Here is an 18,324-nt window from a genome sequence, read left to right as displayed (position 1 = left end):
CCAAGCTCCTTAGCAGTCACCTACCCTATAGCTGAGCCCACAAGAGGTAGTGGAAGGGGGCAGCAGTCATCACCAGAGAGAGGTCTTCATGACCTCTGTTGTCTGGATGACCAGAGAAAAGTTGGATTAGATGACCTCTGAAATCCCTTCCAACCCTGAAACTTTGTAAATCATTGCCAGGAGCCTGGGGAGTCCCACCCACCCTCCTTTCAGGACCTCAGGGCCTGTTCCTCTTCCAGAAAAACCAGTCCAGGGGCCCCTGCAGGCTCTTGGGGCAGAAGTGGCAGGTTAGGCAAGATTCCCCCTCTGGCCCCTCCCATCACTCAGACAAAATCAGCCACCCCAGGGCCTGGGCAGCGCATGCCTCAGGAACAAGCCTTCAATAGACTGCCAGATCCCTGTCCCTTCATCATGTCGTTTCTGATACCCACCCTGCTTCTGCTGGTGCTGCTGGATCTCGGGGCTGCAGGTCCTGGTTCATCCTGCCCCAATTCGGGTTGGAGGGGGTAGGAATTGGGGTACCTGGCTCAGGGGACATGGCTCTTCATTTCATGAAGGGTGGGGCTGGAAGTACCAAGCTGCTCTGAAGTTGTGCTGGCATTGGTGGGGAGGAGGTGGATAGGATACTGTACTGAGTACTGCGTAGGACACGCGGGTGCTGGGCATCCAGGTACTTGTCCAATGAGAGTGGGCACCTCCGGTGTCCTGTTCAAACTAGAAGGGGAGGATGGGAGGAACAGGGAGGATCTAGAACTGTCAGGTTCAGAATTCTGTTCTAGACCTTATGTTCTGTATCCCTAGAGTTAAATTCCAATACCTGCTGTGCCTTCTCAGTCTGTCTACCCTGGCAGAGTGGCCCAAGTCTGCCATCTGGTGGTCAGGTGGGCATTGGCTGGCCGCTGTCTGCCTCCAAGGGCTCTCTCTGTCCATCATCACAGGTCTGTGAAAGAATGCTAGGATGGGTCCAGGATGGAAGCCAGAGTCCTTGGTTCCTTTGAAGTGAAGTTAAGGAAGGTTGGGAGTACAAGGCCTGGGCTGTGTAATATAGTTTAGAGTCTTGTTGGGGTTATCCCCAAGGTCTCAGTTTCTCCACCAAGCCTTCCCTCTTTTGCCTTCCTTCCTACAGAATTCAACATCTCCTGTCTCCCTGGCCTACTATCCCCTGCCCTGGCAGAGAGCCTTCTGGTTGCCTTACCCCCCTGCCACCTCACAGGAGGAAAAGCCTCTCTGACTGTCAGAAGAGTGAATGAAACCAAAGGTTTGAGTCCCTCTATCCCCTGAATACCCCATCCTAACCCCTAGAGTCCTTCTTTTCCCTGGGTAGTCCCTTCCCTTCCTCAGTTTCTAACCCCACCCCAGTCTCCCAACTTGATTCCACCCCTTTTATCCCCTCTTCTTGCCCAGGAATAACACATAACTTTACAGTAACCCCATGCCGAGGGCAGAGGGACCTGGTCAGTGTGGTATACAGCAGCGGCAGTTTCACCGTCACCCGGCTCAATGCCTACCAAGTCACCAACCTGATACCTGGGACCAGCTACTTGTAGGTGGCTTACCTGGCAGAGTCAAGCACCAGTGGGGGAAAATGAGGGGTGGAGAGAGGAAGAGTGTGTTTTTGAAGGCAGTGGGAAGGAGGGATACCTTTTGGGGAGGGAGAAAGCTCTGGAGGGAGGAGGGCACTATTGTAGTTGGAGTCCAGAGACTGGGCACAGATCAGACGGGATCTTCGAAGAGAGATAAGTCTAGGGGGAATGGCCTGGACCTATGTTCTCCTCCTCCAACACCTCAGCTGCTCAATGAGTTCCTTCCTCCTCAAACTCCCCTTTCCTTCCAAGTGTCTCCTACTCGGTGGAGAAAGGAAACGCTGTAGAACACAGTAACAGAGTGCAGATGGCCACATTGCCTCGTGAGTAACCTCTCCCATGCCGAGCTCCCGGCCATGTGCCTAGCTCTGGGCTTCTGCCCCAGACTCACCTCCCAGGTATGAGGGCGGAGGGAGCTCCAGGCAGGGGAAATCCATACACACCCTCCCCCCACCCCTTCAGCCCCCAACTCTCCTCATCCCACAAGGGAATATTGAGTTCAGATTTGCAACACTTTATATACATTATTTCATTTGAACTTAACAGGCAGAAAAGTGGAGACCTTGGGGGTGGGCATGGCACGCACCGGGGGCATGATAGTCATCACAGTCTTGCTCTCCGTTGCCATGTTCCTGTTGATCGTGGGCTTCATCGTTGCTCTGGCCCTGGGCGCTCGAAAATAAGGCTCTGAGTGAGGCTGGTACTCCTTGGAGATAGAGATGCACAGAACTCAGGGGTGGGGGGTGGGTGCTTGAGGCTCTACTCCTAAGGCTTCAGTCCCCACTCCCAACCCCTCACTGACAGCTTCCTCATTCCCCTAGCACTTGGACCTGATTTACCTCGTCCCTCCACATGATTTTTCTCCCCTCCCCCCATTTCTCTCCCCCTCCCCCACACTCCTCCATTCAATTGGTCTCTCATTTTTTTTTTTTTTTTGCTTTTTGGAGGGCAATTGGGGTTAAGTGACTTGCCCAAAGTCACAGGGCTAGTGTGTCAAGTGTCTGAGGCTGGATTTGAATTCCCGTCCTCCTGACTCCAGGGCCGGTGCTCTATTCACTTCGCCACCTAGCCGCCCCAGGTCTCTCATTCTTTAAGGTCAAAAGCAAGCCAAGTCTGGAACTAAAGGGTGGAGGACATAGAAAGTTTAGATAAACTCTAAGGAGTTTACAATCTACTAAATCCCCCACTCCCATCCCGGGATTCTTCCCCTATCTACCCCAGTCTTCCAATAGAATCTTAGAATTGTAAAAGAAATGAGTCCTCCCTAGACCCTAGTATGGCCAGGCTTCTTAATCTCCCTTCTCTGCAGAATGGCTCTACCCCTTCTCCCCCAGGCACTCCCTTCTCTGATCAGTGCTACCTGTCCACCTTCCTCCTCACCTGATTTCCTGTAATAAAGTATGGATGTTGCTTCTGTCTCCGGAGTCTATTTCTTCAGCGCCTTCAAAATGCAAAACCCTAGAACCAGCAGAGCTTTTCCCACCCACTAGGCTTAAGATGAAGTTAACTACAGCCACAAGAACACAAGCTCCCAGGTTGCCTATCAAGTCCCTTCTTCCCCACCAACCTCAATTCAATGTTTAAAAAGTTTAATATTAGTTTGAGGGGTAGCTATGTGACACAGTGTTGTCAGGAGGATCTGAGTTCAAATTCGGTCTCAGACACGAGTCACTTAATCCGGATTGCCCTCCAAAAAAAAGTTATTAATTTGAGTGTTCCCTGTGTTCAAAGTTTTGGGGGATTGACAACTCAAATGTCCTGATCCTTGAGCTGAGCTCAGTGATAGAAGGGCAGTTAGAGTTGTGGGACAGGTTCACAAGAGCCCCTAGCCTAACCCATGGGGCATGGGAAGTCTGAGGAAAAAGAGGTACAGATTGGTAAAACCTAGAAGAAACAAGGGGTCTTGTAGGAAAGAAGCAAGGAGGAATGAATGGAGTTTTAGAAGAACAGGAGGGGCCGAGAGGAGAGAAATTGGGTGGGGAGAAGCAACCCAGTAGACAGAAGTTGTTGTTCAGTTATTTCCAACCCTCCATGACCCCATTTGGGTTTTTCTTGGCAGAGATACTGGAGTGGTTTGCCATATCCTTCTCCAGCTCATTTTACAGATGAGGAAAGTGAGGTAAACAGGCTAGTGTCTGGGGCTAGACTTCAGTTCATCAATATAAGTCTTCCTGACTTCAGGCCCACAGTTATCAAAGTTATCAAAATATTTTAAAAGATGGGACCCCAGATTAAGAACCCCTGATTAAAGATTAGGCTAAGGGTTTGATTAAAGATAAGGCTAAGGGTTAAAGACTATATGGAGAATAGAGATGAGAGGACTACTGTTGGAGAAGAATGAAAGAAAGAAAGAAATAGAAGACAGAGAAAGATACCTAGATATGGAATAGGGGAGGACTGTAGAAGAGAGTGACTAGGAAGGAGTTTTTACTCTGCTTAATCCAATCAACTTTTCTTGGGACTCATTTTAGGATTGACCTCTGTAAGAGACCATAGCTTAATCCTATCATTCCTGCCTTCCTTCTGTTTTACAGATGAGGGAATTTGAGAAAGGTATTTTATGAACTTCAAAAAGGTCAAAACAGGATGTACTTGTAAAGTCAGGCATGGCTGAAAAATTATGATAGTGAATATATTGCACCATAAGAAATTATGAAAGAAATGGATTCAGAGAAATTTGGAAGCGTTGGATGAACTGATTCAGAGTCAAGTGATCAGGACCAGGAGAATAATTTATGCAATAACAATATTACAAAGAAAAAAGACTCGGAAAGATTTAAGAACTGGTAGATGCACTGACTAACCATGACTCTAGAGTAGAAGTATTAAATAACACCAACCACAGCCCACACCATTCCCCAGTGCTACTGAATTAAGATGTATTTGAGAAAATATTTAACAAGACAAATGAAAATACAAGAAAACAGATATTACATTTTAAAACTAAGTCAATATGAGGCACCCAGGGATCATTATATATGGATTAATGGGCCCCATTTATTACAAACAGAAAGCAAGGATTGCTGGCCATACTTTGTGTTGATTTATGCTTTTTTTTTTATTAGAGGTGGGGGATTTGGGGACAAGAAGGAAGTTACATGCTGCCAAAAGAAAAAGAAAATAAGTCAATGAAATATTTTTTGGGGGAAGAGGGAGGAAGGCAAGGCAATTAGGGTTAAGTGACTTACCCAAGGTCACTCAGCTAGTGATTGTGTCAAGTGTCTGAGGTCACATTTGAACTCAGGTCCTCCTGACTCCAGGGCTGGTGCACTTTATTTACTGCAACACCTAGCTTTCCCTCAATGAACTATTTTTTTTTTAATATATAGAATAGAAGCAAGTTTGGAAGTAGACAAGCTAGACAGAAAGTACAACTGAATTTTAATTATAAAATATTTTTAAAAGCAAGCTGTATGTAATAGAGCTTGACATTTACACATACAATTCTTTTTATGTTTTACTTTGTATATAGAAACTTTCTCTCTTTTTTGTTAGTAAAAAAAAGAATTTTTATTTTTTTGCTTTTTGGAGGGCAATTGGGGTTAAATGACTTGCCCAAGGTCACATGGCTAGTTTTTGTGCTAAGTGTCTGAGGCTGGATTTGAACTTAGGTCCTCCTGACTCCAGGTCTGGTGCTCTATTCACTGCACCACCAAGCCACGGAGAATTTTTTTTAAAGAAAAAAAAATAAAAGGTCAAAATAGGTATTCTGGTACAGTAAAAAGAAAGCTGGGTTTGGGGTCAGAAGACTAGGGTTGAAATCCTCTCTGCTACTTGGGTTACTTTGGGTAAGACACTGCCTCTCTGCCCCCAGTTTCCTCAATTGTACAATTAGGGGAGTTGATGAGAACAGAAGTAGCAAATTCACAGCCCCCCAAAATTCTGGGGTTATAGCCTGATCCAGATTAATGTAACTGGGAATTGTTTAACAAATTAAGTAAAAATATAATACAACATAGATAATGTTTATTTGTTATTTTCTAAGTCAATATGAAGCCTAATTATAGATTTGGGATCCCATGGTCAATCTGCTTTGTAAGGATTAACTTCATATTAAAGAAACAGCACCTTTAGGTTGGAAGACAGCTAGATGTTGACATTGAAGACCTCCCCTTAAGAAGCCTGTCTATGGGACAGAGGAGGAGATCTCGTTTGGTGCCTTTGCCTTAACCCAGGTCTCTCTCCTTCCCCACCCCCATTCCCTCAGGTCTGATTGTCCCAAATCAAAAGAACCCAAGGGATTTTGTTTTAGGCTTCCTCCTATCCACCCACCCAAGTGCTGACGGCTTCCTAGGCGAAGTAGAAGAGTCCTGAATCAAGTTTCAGGGAATCCAGATCCTATTCACCAGTATTTCATGAAATACTCTCCCTTCTGACCTTGGAATCCTAAGTTTCCTTCAAGACCTTCATGAGGCCTTTCCTGGTGCCTTTGACAACCAGTGACTTTTCTTCCAAGGTTACTTTTTATCGGCTTTACCTGTGTTTTGTGTATATTGTGTAGGTATGTGCTGTCTGTCCATAAATTCTATGAAGACATAGACGGTGTCCCTTTTTTCTTTGTATCCTCATCTGATAGCATATAGCAGGAAGGTGGTAGATCAATCCTTTCTAGCTTGCTTAATTTTGTTGTTGAGCAATTTCAGTCACATCTGACTTTGATTTTTTTTGTTGTTGTTTTTTGGGGTTTTTTTTTTTTTTGCTTTTTGGAGGGCAATTGGGGTTAAGTGATTTGCCCAAAGTCACATGGCTAGTTTTTTTGTGTCAAGTGTGTAGGGCCATATTTGACTGGTCCTCCTGACTCCAGGATCAGTGCTCTATTCACTGCGACACCTAGCCGCCCCGAGTCTGACTCTTTGTGAACCCATTTGGAGTTTTCTTGGCAAAAATATTGGAGTGGTTTGCCATTTCCTTATCAGATCATTTTACAGATGAGGAAACTGAGGTAAACAGGATTAAATGACTTGTCTAGGGTCATACAGCTAATAAGTATCTGGGGTTGGATTTGAACTCAGGTCTTCTTGATTCTAAGCCCAGTGCCCCATCCACTTTGCCCCATTGATTGATTGTCCTTAGACAAATTACTTATACAAAAAACTCACTAGGCTTTCGTTTCCTCATTTCCAAATGGGAAACACAACATACACTGCTCCATACGGTTGTTGTGAAAACTGAATGAGGAAATCGACCAGTTCTAAGCCTTGGCAGGTGATCTTCCTAAGCTACTGCATCCACAAAAGTGTGTCACCTCTTGGCCAATCAACTCTCTGTTGATAACCTATAGAATGATTCTCAGACTGACCAAAAAATTCATCACTGACCCAGACCAGAAGTCTTCTGAGTTCAGTAGAACCTAACAGGGCTTCCACAGTCTGAGAACTCCACACCAGGAGGGCAGAGTAAGCACTAAAAGAGGTCTGTAGAGGAAATTTAGGAGATTGTAGGTGCTTTAACAATGCTTGTTGGATGAATGAAAGTACCCTAAAAAGGTAATGCCAACACATGACAAAGGGGTTATTATTATGGGACCTCCAAAAAGGGAGAGGAGAGGCAACTTAGGAGCTGGAAGGAGGTGGGACTACAATCCATCGGAAAAATCCAGTCCATGGAATCCAACTATTGTTAAAAATGTTTTTAATTAAATACCAAAAAGAATAGGCCTTTAAATCTTAAACTCAATATATCTAAAACCAACTCATTATCTTTCCCTAGCCTAGTCCCTCCACCTCCTAATTTCTCTATTACTATATAGTGCAATACCATCCACTCAGTCTCCCAACCCAGGAGTCATTCTCGATTCCTCACTAGCTCTCATCCCTCATATCCAAGCTGGTGCCAAAGCTTGTTGATTTTTCCTTTGAAATATTTCTTGAATATGCTTGTTTCTCTTCTCTGACCTTGCCATCCCTCCAGTGCAGGCCCTCATCACCGAACACTTGGATGACTAAAATAGACTGCCTCAAGTCTCTCCACACTATGGTCCATCTTCCATTCAGCCATCAAAATGATTCTCCTAAAGCACAGGTCTGATGCTTTGCCTACCCCCACCTCAATAGCCCCAGTGGTTCTCTCTCACACCCAGGATCAAATATGAAATCTTTTGTCTGGTGTTCAAAGTCCTTCATAACTTAGCCCCCTCCTACCTTTTCAGTCTTTTTACACTTGGCACCTCACCTTTGATCCAGAGGCATTGGCCTCTTTGTTGCTCCTCTCCCAAGAAACTCCATCTCTTGCCTCTGGGCATTTTCTCTGACTGTCCCCAATGCCCGGAATGCTTTCCCTCCTCATCTCCACCTGCTGGCTTCTCTGGCTTCTTTAAGTCTCACTTAAAATCTCATCTTCTACAGGAAGCCTTCCCCAACCTCTCTTAATTCTAGTGCATTCCCTCTGTTGATTATTTCCTATTTATGCTCTATATAGCTTGTTTGTTCAGATGTGTTTGCATATTGTCTCCCCCATTAGATTGGGAGCTCCTGGAGGGCAGGGGATTACCTTTTGCCTCTTTTTATGGCCAGCACTGAGCACAGTGCCTAGCATACAGTAGGTATTTAATAAATGCTTATTGCTAGCTATATTTGCATAGGCATAATGGGATAGGAAAAGAGGCTTAAGTATGATACTACTCATCTCTATTATGTACAGCTTCCCTTTAAAAAAAAAAAGTGTATAATGAGATCAACCAGTGCCTTTCAAAGCTGCTCTGCTTATCTGGCCTTATTGGCCTTCCCTCTGCTCTTTTCTCTCCATAGAACCAAACAATTTTTACAAAAAAGCATTTTCCTGCCCCCCTTTCTCAGGTCCTGTAAATTAGGGCCACTCACTGTAGCAGCTAAAAGGAAGGCTCTCCATGGCTATTGTCCGAGTTTCAAAATTAGAGCAATTGATCTGCTTCTTCTCTCCCTGAGGAAGGGCCACTTCAAATGAGCAATTATGTGATAACTCAGCATTCAAAGTAGAGGGAGGAGGAAGGGGAAAGGGCAGTACCCAAGACCGAGGTGTCCAAAAGAGTCTTATGTCTTAAAGGACATTCTTTACACCTGCGGGCTGGGGCTGTCGATGAGAGCAGGGTGCTGGTCGTCCTTGAAAGCCTGATAGCTTCTCAAGATTCTCCTAGCTTTCCTTTTGTATGGGGAAAATCCTATCTCTGGTGTATGTGTTAGAGATGCTCCCTGTTTTTGGGTGTGGGGAGGAGGTTCCAAAATGGTGATTGGTAGGGGTGGAGCAAGGTATTTATTACTTCACTTGCAGACCCCAGTTTTGGGCTCTTTAATGGAAGTACTTTAGTGAGGGACATAAGTACGGGAAAGTACCCAAGACTGGCTAGCAACCTTCCCTGGCCCAATTTCTAGTGCCTTTCCTGCCTATGATATGTTTAACTGCTTTGTGTTTATTTCTATTTATTCTCTTTATATACATTTTTTGTATATGCTTATTATGTACTTGTGGCCTCCTCTCATTAAAATGTAAGGTTCTTGAGAGCAGGGAGTGTTTCATTCTCTGAGCATTGTGCCAGGCACACAATAGGCACTTAATGTTTGTTGATTGATTTGTTGATTGACTTTTGTATTCTGGGATCCTAGTGTGGTGCTTTGTACCTAGTAGGAGCTTAATAAAAGCTTTTGGATTCTCCCTTCCAGATAGCCTGAGGATTTTCAGTGTTCCTAGGGCTTCTACACCACAAAAAAAAAAAAAAGAAAAAAAGAAAAGAAAAAAAGAAAGCTAGGGATGGACCAGCTGGGATTGAAAGAGAGGGAGGGAGGGCTTGTTTGATTGAATCACTCTGAAATACTAAGAAGTTAAAGGCTTTGCCCTCCACCTGTGTGGAGCTCAGGGCAGAGGCCAAAGGGGCTGGATCTCTGCTTGGAGCTATGTTTCTCTCCTCTCTCCTCCTAAAATGAATCCAAACATCCAGAATCGTGAGTTCTGGGAGAGCCTACATGGAAAGATCCCAGGTCTGCTGGACTGGAAAATGAATGAGGAGCTGAAGCTAGCGACCACCACTGACCAGCTACCCAGAGGTGAGTGAGCAGTCTGGCCAGTGAGTGAAGGAAGACAGCATGGGGCTAGGGAAAGTGAGACTACATGAGAAAGGAGAGGTGAAAGGAGGGAAAACTTCATCTTGACCCATTGCCCTCTCCTAATTTTTTGAACCTTCACATCTTAAAAAAGAAAATCCTGTCCTGAGTATCAGGAAGCCTGACTTTGTTTCCTAACTCTTCCACTAACTAGCTGTGTGAACTTGGACAAACTTCCTAGGCACAGTATGAGTAACCGTAGTAGACAGTGAGGATGAGTGGCTAGACTATAAACTCTGTGAGGGCAGGGGCTGACTATCATCTCGTATTCTCCTCATTGCCTAATATTTTGCAGTTGTATTCCCTCCACCCATAAGAGTCTGTGGCCAGCCTTACTAGATCTGGGCCAGGTTGCTCTTCTGTAAAATGAGTTGATTAGCTATATCTGAAGTCCTTTTCAGCTTCCACAATCTGCCTTCCTGTTCTCACTGAGGGCAGACATGACCCCTTACAGGATTCAACACCCCTCATGACCCCAGAAACATAGGCAATGAGTGGGAAAGGAGTTTAGAGGTCATTGAGTCAAACCTCTCCCCACCCCCACCCAACAAATGCTCAAATTCCTTCTGGCCCAAAAAGTAGCAATAATCATATATAGTTAACTTTTATAGAATGCTTTAAGGTCAAAGTTTGCAGATATCTCATTTGATCCTCACAAAAATCTGATGAGGTGGGTATTGTAAGTATTATCATTCCCATTTTCTGGATAAGAAAACTAAAGTAACTTTCCCAGAATCCCACAACCAATAAGTATTGGAGACAATATTCAAACCCAGATCTTCTCAGGGCTCTTTTCACTCCTCCCTGCACCTAGCACAGTGCCTGGTACTTAAATGCTTCTGGACTGATTGCTAACATCTCCAAGTTCTCAGGAGTCCCCCCCCCCCCATTCCTAACCTCCCGAAGCACTTAGATTCTGTACTTTACCACTTAGCACTGGAATATTTACCTTTTGTTTGGTTCTCAGGTGGGTCTGATATCTTGTCTCTCTTAATTGTAAACAGTTGAAGGAAAGAGACCTTAAAAAACCCTCAAGATCGGGGTTCTTAGCCCTTTTTATGTTATGGATCCCTAAGGCAGTCTGGTGAAGCCTACAGACCCCTTTTCAAAATGTTTTTAAATGCATAAAATAAAAACACAGAGTTCCACAGGAAACTAATTATATTAGTTATTTTTAGTAAAAAAAAAAAGTTCAAGGACCCAGATTAATGCTTAGCATACAGCAGGTGCTCAATATAGACTTGTTGACTAATTTATTACAAGTTTCCCAATTTGGGATTGGCATAAGGGTGAGTAGTCAGAGTGGCAGCCTTGCTTGGGAACAATGGAGATAAAGCTGAAGGATATACCCCCTGGGTCAGACTTGGAGAAAAGAAAAACTAAAATCAGCCAGCATTTACTCGGTATTTCACTGTGGGTCAAATCACCTTTGGCCAGGACAAGTGAATCCTGGTCTTGGCTCTCCAGGAAAGCATTCAGATGACTAAGAGAAGGCTGCTCTCTCTAAAGAAAGGAAACACCCATATTGCATATGCAAATAGCAAACACTCAATGTATAAAGCACTAAGTTAATCACTAGGCAGGCAACTCAATTCATAAGAATTTAATAAGCACCTACTGTGTGCCAGGAACTTGGGATACAAAGGCAAAAATGGAACTGTCTCTTCCCTCAAAGAGGCATACTTTATTGCTTCTGGGACATAATATTGTACCTAGAAAATTAAATATCTAATATATAAAAAGTGATTTCCAGGAAAGACAGTACAGATTTCATATGAAGGAAAGCTAGTTATTTTTTTTTCCAAATCAAATGCTTATTAACTTCTGGTTTCCATCATTCATTTCCGACAGATTTTGAGTTACAAATTTTCTCCCCATTTTTCCCCTACCCACCACCCCAAAATAGCGATCCCACAGGATATCCCTTCCTCCAATCTGCTTTCTCCCATATCTTCTCCCATACCCCCTTCAACTTTTCCAGTAGGGCATGGTGGATCTCTATGCCCCAGTGCCTGGATATCTTATTTCCCAGTTACATGTAAAATAATATTGATTATATATATGTATATATTTTTTTAAACATTTGATTTTAAAACTTTGAATTCCAGATTCATTCCCTTCCTCCCTTGTCACCCACCCTTACTGGGAAGATAAGCAGTTCAGTATAGGTTGTACATGTGTAGCTATGCAAAACATCTCCATAGTGGATATATTGTAAAAGACTGGCTATATTTCTCTCCCTCTTTCCCTGCCTTCTATTTTCTACTTTGATTGTCCCTTTTCAAAAGTGGGTGCTTCCCTCCCCCCCAGCCTGCCCTCCCTTCCATCATCCCCCCTCTCATCCCCTTCCCCCTACTCTCCTGTAGGGCGAGATACCCTATTTAGTGTGTATTTCCTTCCCTCCCCAAGCCAAATTCAATGAGAATAAGGTTGACCCATTCCCTTTTGCCTTCCTATTCTTCCCCTCCATTGTAACCATTTTCCCTTGCCTCTTCTATATGAGTTTACCCCATTCTGTCTCTCCCCATCTCCTCTTATTATATTCCTCTCTCGCCTCTTAATTTCACCTTTTTAAGTATCATCCCTTCCTATTAAATTGGTCCTGTGCCCTCTATTTATGTATACCTGTAAACATATACACACATTCACATATGTATTCATACGCCCATATACCCTCCTATATAGACAGATATATATATATATATATATATTATATATTCCCTTCAACTATTTTCATACTGAGAAAAGTTTCATCAGTTACAAAGTGCTGGTTCTGGAATCTGAAAGACCTGAGTTCAAATCCAGCCTCAGACATTTAGTAGCTGTGTAACTCTGGGCAAGTCTTAATCCACTGGAGAAGAAAATGACAAACCACTCTGGTATCCTTGCCAAGAAAATCTCATGGACACTATTGATATCCTATGGTCCACAGGGTCACGTAGAGTCAGACATGACTGAAGGGCAACAGCAACAATATTAACTATAGAAATGGGGCTCCAGGGGGCGCAATGGAAGGACAGGGTAAAGTGGGGTAGGGATAGAGCAGGTATGGGTGAGCATGAGGGGGTTAGGGAAGGGTACAATAAGACACAAACACTGATCACTTGAATAATACAGGTCAAAGTGATGTGAGAGAGAGACAGAGAGAGACAGAGACGGAGAGACAGAGAGAGAAATCTAGGAGGAGATGACACTCGAGTTGTACTTTAAAAGGTGAGGGGAATAGGGCCAGGCAGCTAGGTAGAAAGGGTAGATAAAGCGCCAGCCCTGGAGTATGACCCTGGGCAAGTTACTTAACCCCATTGCCTCCAAAAAAAGTGTACACAAAAAAGGTACACAGTGAAATAAGGCGGGGGTAGAGGCCTTCGTGCCAATATTCCCTTTCTCACACACCCCTTCATTCTGCCCCTTTATCTACTTTCCCTGGCTTCCGTTACTTTCCTCTCCGGCTCCTGCTCCATCAGAAAAAAAAAAAAACACCCATCAAACCCTTCCTAGCCCCAAGTGGGTCAGTGCCACAGTCAATTTTAGAAGAAAAGGTCTCACACCCTTGGAGTCAGGATGTCCTAAGAGACAGAATCACCAGTTACCAAAACTAGGGTCAGATATGAAAAAACCACCCAGGCCCTCAATGCTAAGTGTCATCAATTCTCACTATCCCTCACCCCCTTCAATTTATTGCCAAGGCTTGTTGATTTCACCTTTACAACATCTCTCCAATATGCCCCCTTCTCTCTGACACTGCCCCCACCCTGGGGGCATCATCTCACACCTGGAGTCATGATGTCCTAAGTTGTACTTTATTGTCCTGCTATTGTCAACACACAGAAAATTAAATATCTAATTTAATAGACCAAATTTAATGGACCAAATCATTGCAATAGCCTGTGGGTGGGTCTTCCTGCCTCAAGTCACTCCCCACCCCAATTTAGCCACTAATTCTATTGGATCTTCATAAAAGACAGGTCCAAACTACATCACTCCTCTACTCAATAAACTCCAGTGGCTCCCATCACCTCCAGGATCAAATAGAAAAAACCCTCTGTGTGGTAGACAAAGTCCTTCATAAACCACTCCACCTTTCCAGTTTTCCTACACCTTATTCTCCCCTACTTATTCAATCCAGTGACATTGGCATCCTTTGCTGTTCAATAACAAGACACCCATTTCTCAACTCCTGGGCATTTTTTCTCTGGCCACCCCCAATGCCTGGAATACTTTCCTACTGAGACTTTCTCTGGGCTTCTTTTAATCAATCAGTCAATCAATAAATGTCTATTAAGCACTTATTATGTGCCAAGCACTGCTCTTAAGTCCCAACTAAAATCCCATCTTCTAAAGAAAGACTTTCCTGTTGTTGAGTCATTTTTTTTCTTCTCCATCTCATTTTACTGATGAAGAAACTGAAGTAAACAAGATTAAGTGACTTGCCCAGGGTCACACATCTAGTAAGTGTCTGAGGCTAGATTTGAACTCATGAAGATGAGTCTTCCTGACTCCAGATCTAGCACTTACCACCTAGCTGCCTCCAAGAAAGCCTTTCCTAACACCTCTCAATGCTAGCATCTTCCTTCTTTTTCCTATTTATCCTGCATATAGCTTGTTTGTATAGATTTGTTTCTCCCATTAGATTTTAAGCTCCTTGAGGGCAGGGACTGTCTTTTGCCTCTTTTTGTATCCCTAGCACTTTGCACAATGCCTAGCACATATTGTTCAGTTGTGTCTGACTCTTCATGACCCCAAGGACATGCCAGTACTGGAGTTTGCCATTTCCTTTTTTCAGTGGATTAAGGCTAACAGAGGTTAAGTGACTTGTTCAGGGTCACACAGCTAGTAAGTGTCGGAGGTTGGATTTGAACTCAGGTCTTCCTGATTCTAGAACCAGTGCTATATCCACTGAATCACCTAGCTGCCTCTTTATTATATATTAACCATTGTTAATAATTAATTTTCCTTAAGTCTAACACTGTGCTTGGAATCAGTCAGGAAGACACTTAGCTGTGTGACCCTAGGCAAGTCACTTAAACCTGTTTGCCTCGGTTTTCTCATCTGTAAAATAGGAAATGGCAAACCACTCCATTATCTCTGCCAAGAAAACCCCAAAAAAGGTCATGAAGAGTTAGAACAGACTGAAAGAACTCAAGAACAATAAATGTTTATGGACTGACCTCTCAGGTGCCCTCAGGAAGATCAGTACTTTGGAAAGGATAATAAGCTTGGCCAGGGGAAGTTGGAGAGGTGGCATTGCTGGGTAGTGCTAGGCAAGGTAAGGTCTGACAGAGGTCATCAAATTTTCTATTCTATGCAGATACTCCCATGGAGCCTAATTTATGGATGTGGGTGGATCTCAACATAGTATGTCCTCCTGTTGGGAGGCAGACTTCAAAGGAAATGGATTTGGTCCATAACCCTCCATCCCCTAAAGAGGAAGAAAATACCTCTTTCTCAGAGGACAACTTGCAACCCCAGGCCTCCACGAGCCAGCTGCCCCAGGCCTCCATGAGCCAGCTGCCCCAGGCCTCCACCAGCCAGCAGCCCCAGGCCTCCACCAGCCAGCAGCCCCAGGCCTCCACCAGCCAGCAGCCCCAGGCCTCCACCAGCCAGCAGCCCCAGGCCTCCACCAGCCAGCAGCCCCAGGCCTCCACCAGCCAGCTGCCCCAGGCCTCCACCCCCCAAAAAGAGGTATGGATACAGGTGTTCTTGTTCCTTTAGAGACAGTACAGAATTAGGAAATATCCTCAGCTTCCTATTTCTGTCTTTAGCCCTAATCGGGGATAAGAAAAGATTAGCAGCTACCCTGTCCCATGGTATGGTCCCATACCTGATCTGAGGGAACAATTTTCTGCGGAAGAATCTTTTGTTACTGCCTGCCCTGAAGTACTAGATGCCTACAAATATTACCTGAAATAGGGGAGAGAGGTGTTTAAGGCAAACCAAGTCCCAAAATTTAGCCCTGCACTTTCCTCTCTATACTCTCCTAGTTCTCAGAAGAGGAGAAAGATGAGAATACCTCCATGACCCTCACATCACCCCTCAAAGTGGGATTCTTCCGAGGCTGTCAGCGACAGGTGGGCACCCAGACAGGGGCCCAGTGGCCCAGACCCCCACTTAATTACTGTCACCTAATCTCCCTGGCACTGAAAAACAGCCCTTCGAAAGGACTCAATGTCCAGGAGATCTACAATTTCACCCGGTATGTACCCAGGGTATGGGTGAGGAGGGAGAGAGGGCAGAGTGAGAATGGAGGAGGGGGTCCAGGATGGATGGCTTTTGTCCTTCAACTGCCCTGGTGTCATAAATAAACAGAATGGGTGACCCTCTGTGTATTGTGCTGGGAAGAGACCAGGCTCAACCATGATTGAAATTCCCAATAGAGATTCATTTCTTTGGTTGAATCTTTGTCCCAGGTTAAAATATGACTTGTCTTTAATTGTCAAGAACAAACTAAGACCTATTAGTTGGCTATATCTCACATGTATGAGAATCAGCTTCTTTCTTGAGAGTAGATTTTACTGAGGAAAGTCAGTCAACAAGTGCTTATTACTATGCTAAGTCCTGGGGGATATATGACCCTTGTCCTCAAGGAGCTTACATTCTAATGGGGGAGACAAAATGCAAATAACTGTATATAGATATAAATGGTAGAATATAATATGTATATTCTACATATGAAATATATATTCTATAGAATATCTATAAAATAATATATTAAATAACATTCTATTCTAAATAATATATTCCACATATAAAACACATATTCTATAGAGCATCTATAATATGTAATACTAAGTAATGTATAATAAAATATTTATATTTAATATGTAAATAATATTGTCTATTCTAAATGCTATATAGTCTACATATAAAATATATAGAATATTTATATCTAATATATTACATTAAACAATAATATGTAAATATATTCTACTCTAAATAATATATTCTATATGTAAACATTCTATAAAATATCTGCAATAGCATATAGAAGAGAATCTCAGAGGGAAAGCACTAACAATGGAAGGGACTGGAATTTAAGTGGAGTCTTGAATCAGGAAGGCAAGGAATCCTGGAAGTGAAGGGGAAACATTCCAGGCATGCAGAACAGCTTGTGAAAAGGCAAAGGAGATGGTCTAGCACAAACACTTGAGGGGCAGTCAAAATTCGTGAGTGTGACTTGGATGAAAATCCATCAAAGGAGACTGAGAAGAACAGATAGGAGAACCTGGAGAGAGCAAAGTCATGAAAACCTAGAGGGGAGAGAATGCCAGAAGAAATGGGTGATTGACAATATCAAAGGGCTGCAGAGAGATCAAGAAGGATATTAATTGAAGAAAGGCCATAATCTAATGGCCAATTAAGAGCAATTAATTATTAAAAATTTTAAGAGATCACTGGTAACTTTGAGAGCAATTTTGGTTAAATGATGAGATTAGAAACCAGAGTTAGATTAAAAGAGAGTTAGGGGGTGGCTAGGTAGTGCAGTGAATAGAGCATGGCCCTGGAGTCAGGAAGTTCTGAGTTCAAATTTGGCCTCAGACACTTAACACAAAAACTAGCCCATGTGACCTCGGGCAAGTCTTTTAACCCCAATTGCCCTCCAGAAAGCAAAAAAAAAGAAATGAAAGGAAATTATAATAGCAAATATATACAGTTTTCTCTAGGCAGTTAGCCCTGAAAAAGAGACAGAGGATGGCAGATAGTAGGGATAGTTGGATTTACTGAGTGTTTTGGGTCTTTTTGTTTTTTTGCTTTTTGAGGGGGGGGGGTAGGCAGGGCAATTGGGGTTAAGTGACATGCCCAAGTCACACACTTAGTGTCTGAGGCCTAATTTGAACTCAGGTCCTCCTGACTCCAGGTCCTCCTAACTATTCACTGCACAACCTAGCCGTCCCAAATGTTTTTTTTTTTAAATAAATGTTTAGTGACAGCTTTTGTTTTTACAGAACCTAAATTTTTCCCAATATCTCTGTCCTTCTGCCCTCTCCCAGAGAGTAGCCCTATATAACAAATATTTTTAAAGAAAAAGGAAAAAAGGTGGAAAAAGGAAGAGAAAAAAAAACATAGTAAAATTGATTAATTTTAAAAGTCTGAAAATACAATATAAGCAATGTTCCATACTCTTGGACCTTCCACATCTACAAATGACTAGAGATGCCTTCTCATATATTCTTATATCTTTTCTTTACAGCCATATTCATCCTTTATAATTTAGCGACATTTACTTTTGACAATTTTGACTAAATTGACTATTTACTTTGACTATTTGGCTGTTCTTTCCATTTACATTGTTGTAATCATTTTGCATATCGTTTTCTTGGGTCTGTTTACTTCAACCTTCATCAGCTCATGTCAGTATTTCTATGTTTCTCTGTATTCATCAAATTTGTCATTGTTTACAGAATAGTAATATTCCATTACACTCGTGTACTCATTTACTTAGCTATTCCCCAGTGGATGGATATCTACTTTGTTTCCAGTTTTTTGGTACTGCAAAAAGTGCTGCTATAAGTATTTTGGTGTGTATGGGGACTTTCCTTTTATCTTTGCAACTTAGAATTTTTTGTTTTGCTTTTTGGAGGGCAGTTGGGGTTAAGTAACTTGCCCAAGGTCACAAGGCTAGGTTGTGTGTGTGTGTGTGTGTGTGTGTGTGTGTGTGTGTGTGTGTGTGT

The 18,324-nt window shown here is 43.2% G+C and overlaps 2 protein-coding genes across 2 annotated transcripts in view; both read left to right on the top strand.

Moving 5' to 3' along the window:
- Nucleotides 1-331: 331 nt before the first annotated feature.
- On the top strand, nt 332-3,030 carry UPK2 (uroplakin 2). Its single transcript, XM_069066587.1, has 5 exons — nt 332-469; nt 1,127-1,258; nt 1,405-1,543; nt 1,836-1,906; nt 2,130-3,030. Exons 1-5 carry the CDS (start codon nt 361-363, stop codon nt 2,264-2,266), a joined length of 588 nt encoding a protein of 195 aa, XP_068922688.1. The 5' UTR covers nt 332-360; the 3' UTR covers nt 2,267-3,030.
- A 6,444-nt stretch (nt 3,031-9,474) lies between these two features.
- FOXR1 (forkhead box R1) overlaps nt 9,475-18,324 on the top strand; it is a 16,343-nt gene continuing 7,493 nt past the window's right edge. The window contains exons 1-3 of the mRNA XM_069066586.1: nt 9,475-9,598; nt 14,964-15,182; nt 15,647-15,848. Of these exons, the coding sequence (XP_068922687.1) occupies nt 9,475-9,598; nt 14,964-15,182; nt 15,647-15,848 (545 nt within the window). The remainder of the gene's footprint in view (nt 9,599-14,963; nt 15,183-15,646; nt 15,849-18,324) is intronic.

Source organism: Petaurus breviceps, unplaced genomic scaffold (assembly GCF_028583685.1).
Source record: "Petaurus breviceps papuanus isolate PSGF00001 unplaced genomic scaffold, PetGlider_PUasm1.0 90723, whole genome shotgun sequence".
In the NCBI taxonomy this organism is placed as follows: Eukaryota; Metazoa; Chordata; class Mammalia; order Diprotodontia; family Petauridae; genus Petaurus; species Petaurus breviceps.
This window is presented reverse-complemented; position numbering and strand designations above follow the sequence as displayed.